The following is a 13,862-nucleotide window of genomic DNA, read 5'->3' on the forward strand; positions in this document are numbered from 1 at the left end:
CCTTGTGTGTGCGCACTTTAAATAATTTCATGCTTTTTGGCAAAAGAAATAATGCACCTGATTTTACCAGGGAGAAACAATCAGCTGAGCAGAACAAGGAACAGATGTAAAAGGAATAAAAGGAGAGAGAAAAAGATGAGATTCGTTTAAAGAAATCCGGGGGCTGAAGAGGTGGCCGCAGAGGCAGAGGCAGCCAGAGCGTCCCGGTCTGCGTGAGCTGCAGGCAGAGGACCTTTTCACCAGTTGCAGATGTAACCTCGAGAACTCCTGAGTCTGTGGGTTTGTTTGCCAAACAAAGTCTTTTCTTCTTTGGCTGAGACACTGAAGAGGCTCCTGGATTTTTCTGCCATCCCGCCCCAAGCTGGCAGTTACCCGGGAGCCTACTCAAGGAGCTGGCATAGCAATGAGCCCTTCTGCGCGGAGGATGGGCGAAGGGCTTCAGCAACCCGGCGATCCCTCCGGGAAGCGTCTCCTGCTACCCAGGAGGAGAGGGTCAACCCGCCGGCGTCTGGGCGGTGGCGGCGGCGCCAGGGCGCAGCGCTTCCTGCTCTGGCTCTTTATGCACGTGTGGCTGTGGGCGGCCTCGGGCACATCTGCCCAGGTGTTCAACCTCACCCTTTCCGTGGACGAGGGACTTCCTCCGGACACTCTAGTCGGCGACATCCGCGCCGGGCTGCCGGTTGCGCAGCAACAGGAGGGGGGCGGCTTCTTTCTGTCCGAAGATTCGGATGACTCCCCGCTGCTGGACGACTTCCACGTGCATCCGGACACCGGCATCATCCGCACGGCGCGGCGTCTGGACCGCGAGCTACGGGACCACTACAGCTTCGTGGCCGCCACGCTGCTGGGCGCGGTGGTGCAGGTGGAAATCCGCGTCAACGACGTCAACGACCACTCGCCCCGCTTTCCCCGCGACTCTCTGCAACTTGAAGTCTCCGAGCTCAGCCCTCCAGGTACGTCGTTCCGCCTGCCGGGCGCCCATGACCCCGACGCCGGGTTGTTTAGCACGCAGGGCTACACCCTGCTGCAACCGTCTGACCTTCCCGAGGACCCCGCGGGACCCTTCTTCCAGTTGCACTATGGGACCCTAGGGTCACCAGGGTCACCGTCACTGCTCTCCTCATCACCCCTGGAGCCCCTAGACCTGGTGCTGCTGCGGCGCTTGGACCGAGAGGCAGCGGCGGCACACGAACTGCAGATCGAGGCTTGGGACGGCGGCCGCCCGAGGCGCACAGGCCACCTGCGTGTGGAGCTGCGGGTGCTAGATGAGAATGACAACCCGCCGGTATTTGAGCAGGGCGAGTACCGCGCGGCCGTGCGCGAGGATGCTCCGCCAGGCACGGAGGTCTGTCGCGTGCGCGCCGCCGACCGTGACCTAGGGCCTAACGGCCACGTGCGCTACCGCATCCGCGCCCGGCAGACTCCTGGGGCAGGTAGCGGCAGCGAGGCACTGGGCGACGCGGCCTACTTCGCCGTGGAGGAGCTGAGCGGAGTGGTGCGGGTGCAGAGGCCGCTGGACCGCGAAGTGCAGGCCTGGCACCAGCTGGTGGTTGAGGCCCGCGACGGAGGTGCCGAGCCTGAGGTTGCCACTGTGCGCGTGTCCATCGCTGTGCTGGACGTGAATGACAACCGGCCTGCCATTCACCTGCTCTTCCTAACCGAGGAGGGTGCCGCGTGCGTCTCCGAGGGCGCCCGACCCGGCGACTACGTGGCTCGAGTCTCGGTGTCCGACGCCGACGGTGACCTGGAGAAGGAAGAGGAAGCAGTGGGGGAGCTTGGTTTGGGCCTCGAAGGCAGGACCATTTCGCTGACCTTGGAGGGAGCTGAAGGAGCCTTCGCACTGCGGCCTGGCGGTTCCCCGGGGGTATTTTTTCTTTGTGTCGAGGGGCCCTTGGACAGGGAGACCCGCGACCTGTATGATTTGCGCCTGGTGGCCACGGATGCGGGATCCCCGCCGCTGAGCACAGAGGAAACCCTGCTGCTCCGGATTGCTGACCTCAACGACCAGCCGCCTCTCTTCAGCCAGGAGCATTACCAGGCCTCAGTGTCTGAGGCCTCGGCCCCCGGCACCGCGGTCCTGTGGGTCAGCGCCTCCGATGCAGACGAGGCTGGCACCAGGCACGCCCGACTGCGGTACAAGCTGGTCCACCTTCCTACTCGCTGCAGCCTGGAGGCTCTGAGGCCCGCAGCGGAGTGCGAACCGTCCTTCACTATTGATCCCGAAAGGGGCCTGATCAGCACCACCCGGAGGCTGGACCGAGAGGTCCAGGAAATGGTAGAACTGAGAGTGGTGGCCCAAGACCTCGGAGAGCCCCCGCTATCTGCCACCTGCCTGGTGAGCATCACCGTGGACGACATGAATGACAACGAGCCCATCTTCCAGAGGCAGGTGTACAACGCCACCCTTGCGGAGCATGCCCCGGTTGGACACTGCTTTCTGCAGGTGAGTGAGCCGGGCAGTGAATGAAAGGAGGCCTGGGGAAGGATGGCGCTGTTTTGAGTCTGTCCAGAGAAAGAGAATTGTGATGTGGTGGTTATACCCTAGCTCAAGAACAGGGGACATGGGCTCTACACCTCTGCAGTGAGATGATTGGGTGACCCCTGGCCACCTAACTTTTCTGCCAGAGGTTTGGAGTGAATGACCTCCTGGGTCCTTTCTACATAACATGATGTTTGGACCTTGCTTTTGCTTATAAAATCCTGGTTTCTTCATGCGGTTATATGCACCTCGGTTGGTTTGGGGAAAACCACCCATTCTCAGTCAAACAGTAGGTGAATGGCAATGTCTCATATTTTTGAGCATCATTATGTGACACCCTAGGGAAATGAGGTGGCCCTCACAAATTAGTTTTTCCAAACAAACAAGTGTGTGCCTTTAAACACTGAAACTGTTTTGAATAATCATGGAGTAACCAGAGACTTCTTATACACAGTCCTACCTTCTTTTGAAGCTTACGAAGGCTAATTGAAGACAGCGAGTCATTTTTATCAGTTGTGGGCCCTGCTCCCCCAGTGGTGTCTTCAGGACTCTTCGGAGTAGTGGGGCTCAGTCATCCTTTGTAAGATGCAGGCTCTCTACCCTGCTTTTGGGTGTGTTGCCTTTTAGAGTTCTGATCTCTTCTTCGCTTGCAGGAGGTTGTGGTGTGCAACCTCTAGCACCACTCCTTATTGATTCCAATTTCCTATTTCTTGTCTGATGTGAAATAACAAACCAGATTTCCAAGAATGGTTTATTCACTCCAAGAAAACTTGAGTAATAAATAGAACCTGCGAGGCTAACTAGTGAGTGAAGCTCTAAAGCTTCATTTTGCTCTCAGGCTGGGTTGTTTTAAGACCACTATGGCTTATTTCCTGGTTCTCATGGGGAGGCTTTGGCCTTTATAAGTTATATCTCAAATTATAACCTTGAGATAAGTAAGATGCTACTATATTTATAAATATGAGCTTTATGACTGCTTGTATGTATATATTTTAATCTTTTGGATCTGTGGGCAATAATAATCTCCATCCTTTTGTCTAGCACGATTGGTGACTTTGAGTTGCTAGGTTATTAAAAGAAGGCTTGAAAATCAATGAATGCTTGCTGCTGAAAGGGACAAATCCACAATTGTCAGTGAATAACATAATGGAAGATTATTTACCTCTCAAGCAGAGTGTAATGTGATGCAGGTTGGCGGGTCTTCTTCCATCCAAGGTAGGGCCAGGCCTGGGAGTGACTTAGATCAGGTCCACCAACATCCCGTTGGTCGGAGCTCAGCCATGTGGCCTCAGGCGTACGGCAAAGGAAGCCGAGAATGTAGAGGAGCACATGGATGCCAGGGTGTGCTGATAGTTTCTGCTGTGGATTTCTAAAAATAAAGTCATGGTAGGTAAGGAGTTGGACTAGATTTCTTCCATCTGGAAGACCTTAAGCCTCTTGATATGAAACAGTACAACTTGGCTCCATTTAAAGGAAAATAAGCAGGGTGGATTAATTGTGATTCCTTTGATTAGAACCTATCTTTAGAACCCATTGTGAGATGATTTGGCCGTGAAGTGTGAGTTTACCCATTGTTATGACTCGATATGTGGTGGATCCGTTATGGTGAGCTGACCTTGGCTCAAGTGTGGGACTGCATCTCCAACTGCAATAAACCTTTCCAGGTTGCCACGTATTGCTGTAGATATTATTAAGTCGCATTGATTAGAATTTCTGGAAATTCAAGTGATTTAGCCCCTGAAGATTTCAGAAACCCTCTTATCCACTGAGCTCTCTGGTGGCCTCTTCGCAGCAGCTGGCCCAATCTTCTGTTTTCCATAAGTCTTCTAGCTGACTGTCCCCTAACTTCCAGGTAAGCCTCACTGGCATATCTTCCATATGCTTTCTTTTTTAAATTTAAGTATAGTTGGTATGTAGATTAAATTAGTTTCAGGTGTTTAATATAATTTGACATTTTTATACCTTACAATGTGACCACTTCACTAGTTCTAGTAATCATCTGTGCAAATCCATCACAATATTATTGACTATATTCCCCTTCACCTTCTTCTCCTATCCTTCCATCCTCCTCCCCCTGGCAACCATCCCTTTGGTCTCTGTTTCTGTGAATCTGTTTTTGTTTTGTTTGTTTTAGATTCTGCATGTAAGTCGAATCATACAGTATTTGTCTTTCTCTTTCTGACTTATTTCACTTAGCATAATACCTTCTATGTCCACTCATGCTGTCACATTCTATTTTTATTACTGTGTAATATTCCATTGTATGTATATACCACATCTTTTTTTTTTGTTCATCTATTTATGGACACCTACGTTGCTTCTATATCTCGGCTATTGTAAATAATGCTGCAATGAACAGCTTTCTGTCTTTTTACTCTCAACCTTTTTTTATACCACTTTGTAAAAATGAACCTCTCTAGCTAACCTTTGGATCTCACGGCCACTCCTTCCCTCCAGAGCTTTGTTCAATCACATTAAATAAATCCTTAGAACTGTACCTTCTTTCTGTTGCTTCCTGCCAGTTTTCTCCCTATAGATCTCATACTGTTCCATACTCTTTTATCAGAATCAAACAAAAACAAAATGAGAGATAACAGGAAAAGAAAAATTCAGTTCTAGATTCCCTGTAAGAGACTACCATGTCATCTAATAAAACACACCCTTGAACCTTCAAGGCATCTTGGTGGTTTCTCCCAATCACATATCCGCTCTTATTTCTGCTCCTGATGCTCCCACAGTGCTGGACATCCTCGCATCCTCCAGGGCTGGCTGAACCCTTATCCCAATTCCATACCCAGATTGGAACTTTCCAAAGACTCTACATGTGGGCAGAACAAAGGGATTAAATACACAATACAAGAACCGGTAACAGCCTGAGACGAGGGACCTCTAGTCCCAGAGGATTTTCACAATCGTGTGGGAACTGAATTGGCTTCCTTAATTTCTTGCTCCCCACTGACCCTCTCCCTCATGTGAGGAGTCCCTTCTTAACAGCCCGCCCCTCAAGAGCTCCTGTCAGTATCTCTTGGTGCTTTTATGGTCAAGGCAGAGAGGGATTTCTACTCTGCAGACAGTCAGGGTTCCCCCTCCCCCTGCCAAGTTCTATTATTTGGCCTTAAAAATTCTCTCTTTCCTCAGATTACTGTTAGAAAGACTAACTTCAGCCTCTAGGCAGGACTTTTATTTTCTACCCACACTAAGTTCAATGATGTGAACTGTACTTATAGCTTTTATCTTGTAACCAGATTTTTTTTTTAATTACTGTTGTCTAGTCTTTATTTATCTATTTTTAATGCCTACAGCACCTGATATTCCAAGGTGGTCTCCCATCCAAGTACTAACCAGGCCTGACCCTGCTTAGCTTCAGAAATCAGACGAGATCGGGCACATTTAGTACCGGATCTTTTTTTTTTTTTTTTTTTAGGCGAGGCAACCTTTGGTTGACCTCACAGATTGCAAGGACCTCGTCAGCTTACAATCCCTTATTTTTTATTTTTTACACCTACTGCATCTGGTCTTCCTAGGTGGTCTCCCATCCAAGTACTAACCAGGCCCGACCCTGCTTAACTTCCGAGATCAGTACCAGATCTTAATATAACACCAGCATTCTCACCTGAATCACGCATATTCCATAACAAGATTATTCTCTCATATCCCTCAAATATCAGCACTGTATTTATTCATTCACCACTTCACTTATTTAAGCAAATGACAGCATTCATTGAATAAATAATATTCAATGGACAAATATTTATTGAGTACCTATTACATGCCAGGAACCGGTCTTGGTGCTGGAGACGTGGCAGTGAGCACAGTGGGTAAGGTCCCCATGCCAGTAGGTTCTCTCCTTCCTTCCACTGTCAGTCCTCGTGAGTGAATGACAGGTGCCCTGCCTCCACTTGCTGATCGCTCTTTAGCCTCATTCTGACCTTCCCCCATCACTATGCTAAATTCTGCCTTTCCAAAGGCAGCTTTCTTCTTTTATTTCAAATCTAGTGGGTTTTTCTTTGTCATAGCCTTGATCATTTTTTTCTAAAGCGTTTTGGACTGTGGCTCACTTCCTCTTTCTTAAGTGCAATTCTTCCCTGCCTTTTGTCACACTGGCTCTGTCTTGCCAAATGCCCCTTTCCTCTTGTGCCACCCCACTCAGTGTGGTAGGGACATTTCAAGGGTTCTGTCATCCTCTCATTTCTCTCTTTTCTGTACTTTCTTTTTATATATTCCCAGAACGTCACCTTGTTTTATTTTTTGCATCTCCAGGTCAACCTCCCTTATAAACTCCAGATTAACATTTCTCTACTCGGTACGTATCTCTCTACCTTGATGTTTTTTTGGCACCTCAAATCTAACATTTCCTGAATTGAACTCATTTCCCTTCTGCTACTTTTTTCTTTCTTTTATTTTCAGACTTCATTCATCAGCTTCTTTTGGAAACTCTCCTATCTTTGTGAATATGTCCTTTCTATAGATGTGTTTATGCATTCGGTGTGTGTCTGTGGGATGTATTTGCTATTTGTTGGCGTGGTTGTGTTTGCATCGTTGGGAATTACAGGGTAAAGAGCAAGGTCCCATCTCCTGTCAATCAGTTAGATAAAAAACAATGTCTCGAGATTCCGAACGTGGGTTGTCAGAGGGAGCACCTGACGGTGCTTGTTTGTTCACAAAGTCGTGATCTGACTTTGAGAAACCTGCTAGGTGGGGTGCCTGGGTGGCTGACCTTAAAAATGGTGTCTACCATGTGGGAAGACATGAAGGGTGCGAGGGCCTAATTCCCGCTGTGCTCCATGGGCTGAAAAGGACTAGACCACATCTTGTTTCTGATTCATTATATCTTCGAAGGCTATTTCCTTTTTATTAACTCCTTAGCCTTTAGTAAAGTCTTTCTAAATGTGTTAGCTTTATCTCGGCTGTAGTATGGAGGTAAAAATGGAGAACCCAAAACACCCCTTAGGTGATGATATGATTGAAAGGAGTGTTATTAATTAGCTTTAGTCAGAGTGTCCTGGGCTGGCAGCCCCTCTCCTGAAGTCTGAGTGGTGATAATGGCGAAGGATGCTGAGGTCAGGTGGTTCTTAGGAACAGCGTTGAGGCCCTTTCTCTCAAGAGGCTCCTAGTGCCGATTTAGGAAGTAAGAGACTTTATTAAGGAAGATGTTTCCTAAAATCTTAGTGTCATCTTTGACAAATTTGACCACAGTAGTGGCCAAGGCCTATGGTGTTTCTTACCTCATTCACACCCATGGTTGTCAGCTAGTTCTGTCTACCATCACTTCTTGTCTTCCGTTGCCTGTTCTTTAAACTGGAGGGATTGTAGGCATATCTCAAATACCAACTCCTCCCACTAAATATTTTCTTGTTCTATCTGTTTCTCTCTTAATGTTCTTTATGGTGCTACAGTTTTCTTGTCTTATTAAAACAGAGGATTGCGAGTACCTTGTGGGGTTGCAATTTAATATTTGAGTCCCTCGTAATTAATATTGTCCTCAATCTCATGTACTAGAAGATCAAAAACTTTGTTGAATTATATTGAAGAGCTACATAGCAAAAAAAAATATGTCTGCTAATAAGAGTTACATCTAGTCAAGGTGTTTACTTTTTCATTTTTCACATTATATATAATAGATATTAATTTTATTATAAAGTTTATCTACTTAATATATTTTATCATTGGTCCTTTGGAATTTTATGGTCCGAATTGCATTGCTTATCCTTTATTTTTTGTTTCCCTCACCTTACTACCAATATACTTTTATTATTTACCTTCATACATGCTCCCAGACTTCCACAGTGTGTACCAGCTTTGACAGTCATACAATTGCATTACCCAAACGTGATTGTCTTATTCTGACTCCTTTAAATGGACTGGTCCTATCTGTACAAATACACCAAAAGCATGTAAGATTTCCACAGCAATGCCTGTCTCCAGTATATGTCTAAATCACCTGTCATCTCATCTGATCATCTGACTCTTCCGGGCTTTATACCTTAGTTCCCGCATGTGCTATATATGGCTGTGGCTTTGCTTTGATGAGCTATCTTAGGCACTCAGATTCCATCATAGAATTCTCTCTCAGACTTCATGTTTATATCTCTCTTCTCCCTTTCTCCCATACAACTGCTACCCAAGACCATCAGCTTTCTTTACTTCCTTTCTCCTTTCCCACTTGGGAAAGGTGATCAGATAATATATTTGGATATGTAATAGGGGGAGTATAACCTAGAATCTGGGGATGTTATCTGTAGTTATAGTCAATATATAACTTTCCAATAATTTGTCTAGTTCTTGGTTCTGTAACAAAAAGATGACTGATATGACATTGTGGAGCGTTTATAGCTTTGAAGGTTAAAATTAGGCTCCATGCAGTGATGAAAATGTAGACAGACTGTGGAGGTGGGATGCCTGGGTTTGAATCTCAGCTCTGCTGCTTACTAGCTATGGGATCTTGGACACTGTGCCTCAGTTTCTTCATGTGGAAAATGTGGATAACAATAGTGTCAGCTTGATAAAGTTTTTGTGTAGATGATGAATTAATACATATGTGCTTAGAGTAATTCTTGACTCATAGTAATTGCCCAATGCATGTTATATGTTGTTAAATGTTAGTAAATAAGGCTTCTAGAAATGATAAAGGAAACTATTTTGCCTGATACAGCAAAGGCTGAGGACTCATTGAAAATGACATTTCAAATAAAAATTCTTTTATACTCAAAGATGGAAAAAGGAGCAGAAAAAATTTAAATTGCATGTTAGGGTTTTAGTTAGAAGTATGTTTCTGACAATGAAAGCAGAAATCTGTTTTACTTACTTTGGACACTTGTAACAAATCCTTGTGGGTTACAGAATCCCACCTGTCTTAAGGAAGGTTCAGATGGCCTCTCTCTCAAGAATGATCCCTGCTCTCCCTACTCCGCCCTCCTAAAAAAAGCACTGTGAAGGTCTTAGAGAGACTAGGTAATAATACGAATTGTGGTGAAGGTATGGGGGGGTCATGAATTTTTGGGGATGCACTTCAGGGCACTCACCATCACGCTTAGACTTAGTGCAGGCACCTGACCCCTCTCAGGTGACAGGGCATGATTCTGGTCTATAGGGTCCTTAGTGTTTTATTCTGCTTATCAGTTATTACTCTTTAGAATCTTTTATTGAGATGGCATGGAAAAAGACAGCACTGGACTTAGACTCAGAAAACTTGGTTTCGACTCTGACTTCATCATTTCCTATCTCTGTTAACTTTTCTGGCCATAGTTCCTTATCTATAAAATGTTTGTATTAGTCAGGGTTCTTCAGAAAAATAGAACCAATATTTGTGTGTGTGTGTGTGTGTGTATTTTGGTAAGGAATTGACTTACATGGTTTTATGTATATGTAAAATATAAAATATATTAACATTTATTATAATAAATTATATTATAGAAATTTATTATATTATTATATACCTATTATAACAAATTTATTATATAATAAATTATATTATATAACAAATTATATACTATAATAAATTTATTATATAACAAACATAATGCATTATAATAAATATAATACATTAATATATAATGCACATATAATGTATTTTATTTATTACATATAATATATGTTGTATTATTAAATCTTATATATAAAATATCAACTATATATAATTTATTATGAGGAATTGATTCATGTGATAGAGACTTAAAAATGGCATGATCTGCTGTCTGAAGTCAGAAGACCCAATAAAGCTGGTGGCTTACTTCAGTTGGAGTCTGAAGGTCTTGGATGAGGCCCACACACATTGGGTTGGGGGGGCATCTGCTTTACTCACACTACCGATTCAAATGTTAATTTCAGCCAGAACCACCCTCACAGATGTACCTAGAAATACCGTTTAACCAGATCTCCAGGGTTCCATGGCCCAGTCACATTGACATATAAAATTAATCATATATTGTAATTCGTTTTAGCAACACATTATGGTAAGGATTTGAGGTGATCTATGCTATGTGGTAGAGAGTCGTTGGTGCAGTAAGAGTTAAGGGGCCGTGATGTGGGAAAGGTTCTTTATGAAGTGGATTGTCATGGAGGTTTCTTTCACTAGATATGACCTTCTAGGAGTCTTGTGTGTAGCATATATGTTTTTATTTACAACTTGTCATGGATGCATGCCATTGCACATCTTTTTTTTTCCATAAAAATGTGTGCATTTCTAGGCGTGATCACCTCTAAAAGAGGATCACTCAGGATGGATTTCTGAAAGTTGTGATCAGTATTTCTTTTTTCTGAGGATTGAAATCTGACAATAAATTCATTTTATTAACAACCGCACACCACAATTCTACTAATGAGCCCCTCACTTTCTAAATTATAAATTAAAAGTGAGCAACCATAGAAGTGATTTATACTTTCATAGCCCGTTAGGGAAATTATGCTAGATCATTTTCACAAATGCCAGGTTAATTGATTAAAATCTTACTTAATTAAAATCTTCATTTAAAAGGAGTATGTGCTTTGAGGTACAGGTAGATCTGGTGAATATCTTAACAAATATGAATTTAATTAAAACTCTATTTATGATTGCATAGTCCAGGTGAGTATAGAATGAATTGGAATAATCATCGTGTTTCTGTTTCCTGCAGTGAAGTAATGAGAAGAGCTTTGAAGACAAAGGGCGATGACCCCATGAAGGACTTGCAGTGTTTGCCTAAAGAATTTGATCTTTGTTATGGAAGCAACTGAGAGACGTGGGAGTTTTATAATAGAGATTGATCTGTGTTAAAGTAAGGTTGTAGGAGGATTTGCCTTGAATTAGTAGAAAGAAGTAGGGAAACCATAGAAGAGAGCCCTGATAATGCTCTCGTAGTAACACATACTCAGCAATGAGAGGCTGAACTAGGGCAATGGTTATGAGGTATAATAAAAACGATGGCTTTGCTCTGGTTCCTTCTCTGTCCAGCTGGGACTCCCAGAGGCACCAGATTAACCCTTGCTCTTCCATGCCTGTGCACACATACTGACTGTGGATTAATCTAGCTACATGTGGCCCGCCTCCCTGCAACCCCACACTTGTAGTATGGGACACTGCTGGAGTAACTCTAAGTGATGATCGGTTCTATTATAACTGCATGGCATCAGCTTGGCCCTCGATACTGCTGAGCAATTTTGTTGTATTCATCTTAGCATCTCTCCCATAACTTTATTCTCTCTAAGCATCATATCTTGGTCCCTTTAGTCTTTCTTTAAAGGCAAATCATGCCTCCTACTCAGAAGAGTTAGAAGGTGAAAACTCGCTTGAGTTTTTGCCTCCTATTTTCAGACTTTTCTGTACCTGTGCCATCCAATTCCCAAGGACTAGGTACTTCTCCTCTGATTAAATCAAAGCCATCCAGCTCTTCCATTGTTTACAGTAAATTCAAGTCACATCTGTCCGTGGGCATCTCACCCCCTTTGCTTAAGTTTCTTCCTCAGTGCCCTGTAATGATTGAGGATGCTACCTGTTCGCCCATCTCTACCCAGACCTGGCCATATGTTGAGAGCCCTTTCCCACTTAAAAAGGGTTCTGGAAATCTGCTATTATCTTCTTCAGTGTTTGATATCTCTTGCTGGTGGATTCAGGACCCCTTGAGCTAAAGTGGTCTTCTTCAGCATCTATTAGTGTCAGGAAGTTGTGAAGAAAACAAACTGCTAAAGTATAAAAATGACACATGGAATTTATTATTGCCCATTTCTTAATATTATATCCTGTAGTTGATGGAAGCTCTTAACTAATGTCTTTCATATGAGAAGAAAGTGTCGAATCAGTTAAGATAGGGTATTCTATTGAACAGAGAAACATGCCTTAGTTTTGATTATTGTTTAGATAATCTTGCTGCTTTTACCTTTTTCCTCTATGGCTTTTGGGCATACTAACCCTGCCCTATGTATACAATAGGAAACTGTCATTATTTCTTAGCAGTTCTGTTTTGAATTTCCTTTTATAAAGCCCATGCTGTTCACTTTATTTCAGGTTTTACCATTTTCCCATAAAATACAGATCTCAGATTGCCCACTGATGAAGTATGTGGAAGCTCTTTAGTAGAGACGATGGAAGAGGTTTACTGGTGCTCATTATTTCCAGCTGTCCTTGTTTTGGACAGAAGAGTGATCTAGTGGTTAAAATCTTGCACAAAGGAGCCAGGCAGAAATGGGGTTAAATTTCCGCTCTGTCACTTAGTAACTTGACCTTGAGCAAGTTCCCAAACCTTCATAAACCTCAATTTTCTTATCCATAAAATAGGGATGATGATAATAGAATCTATTTCATAGAGCTATTGTGGAGATAAATGAGATAATGCATATCCAGTGCATAGAGCAGTGCCTGACACAAGGTAAATTCCCAGTTTATTATTATGTGTAGCCTCAATTGAATTTTGATTAAGCTGAGGAGCTAAGTGAAAGTGAGAAAAGAAATGTCAGTCTCTTAGTTTAAAAATCTCAATGACTAGTCCTGTGAACTGGATAGAAATATGATCTCAAACCTCAAAAGAGACATGGGAGGTTAATTACTGTGTGGAACTTCACTCTCAAATTTAGTCTGTTCCTTATTGTTAACAGACACAGGAGCCACATGAGCTTTGAGAATACTTTGACCCTCTTGGTTTAAAGTAAAGATTAGAGTAGCCTGTTCTCTGACATTCTTCTAGGGTTCTTCTGTGGTCATATGTGTCAGTCCCACAGCTTCTATTACCTTGAATGCTTCTCTGGTCTTCGGAAGGTCAAGATATTTCCTAAGAAAGAGGCGCCATCAGGCTTTGTCTTACTGTACTTGTCTCCTAAGATGTTAAGTTGTCCCAGGGGAGGAGAAAACATTGACTTTCTAGAACATGGTGGCCTTGTTATCTTCTTTTTTTGTTTTTATTGATTATCCAGAGAACTTTTTCTCATTCAGTAGTAGAAATAAGGCAAAGGGAGGAAAGAGATGCTTTGAATTTCTCTTTAACTAGAGTAAAGAAGAACAATATCCTTCATAGCACCCATTAAGAAACACTCACTGATACACACTACTTTGAGCATGGACTTAATTATAAAATAAAATCATAAGAGTGCTTTTGAATAATTTCATTTACTGTAGGAAATTTACCAACAGAAAGAAAAGGATATCAATTAAAATTTATTTAGATACCTCCTTTAAGAAAGCAAAACAAACAGATCATTCCTTCGCCGTGCATATCAAAAAAGGAAATATATACTTAAAATATTATTTTAATATTAATGTAAAACTTTTTTCAGTTGCGTTTTTATATGTCATGTGTACACTTGCTATATTAAGATCCCTCATGTAATCAAGTAAATTATTAGTTTATGCTAACTTTATAGAAATTAGAACCTATGTTCTATTCTAAATGATGGCAGTAATTTTTAACTGCTGAAT

General features: G+C 43.1%; 1 protein-coding gene across 1 annotated transcript in view; it reads left to right on the forward strand.

The window, feature by feature from the left end:
- Positions 1-403: 403 nt before the first annotated feature.
- Positions 404-13,862, forward strand: part of DCHS2 (dachsous cadherin-related 2) — a 177,505-nt gene continuing 164,046 nt past the window's right edge. Inside the window, 1 exon segment of the mRNA XM_025042987.1 lies at positions 404-2,443. Coding sequence (XP_024898755.1) covers positions 404-2,443 — 2,040 coding nt within the window.

This window comes from Pteropus alecto, unplaced genomic scaffold (genome assembly GCF_000325575.1).
Source record: "Pteropus alecto unplaced genomic scaffold, ASM32557v1 scaffold50, whole genome shotgun sequence".
In the NCBI taxonomy this organism is placed as follows: domain Eukaryota; kingdom Metazoa; phylum Chordata; class Mammalia; order Chiroptera; family Pteropodidae; genus Pteropus; species Pteropus alecto.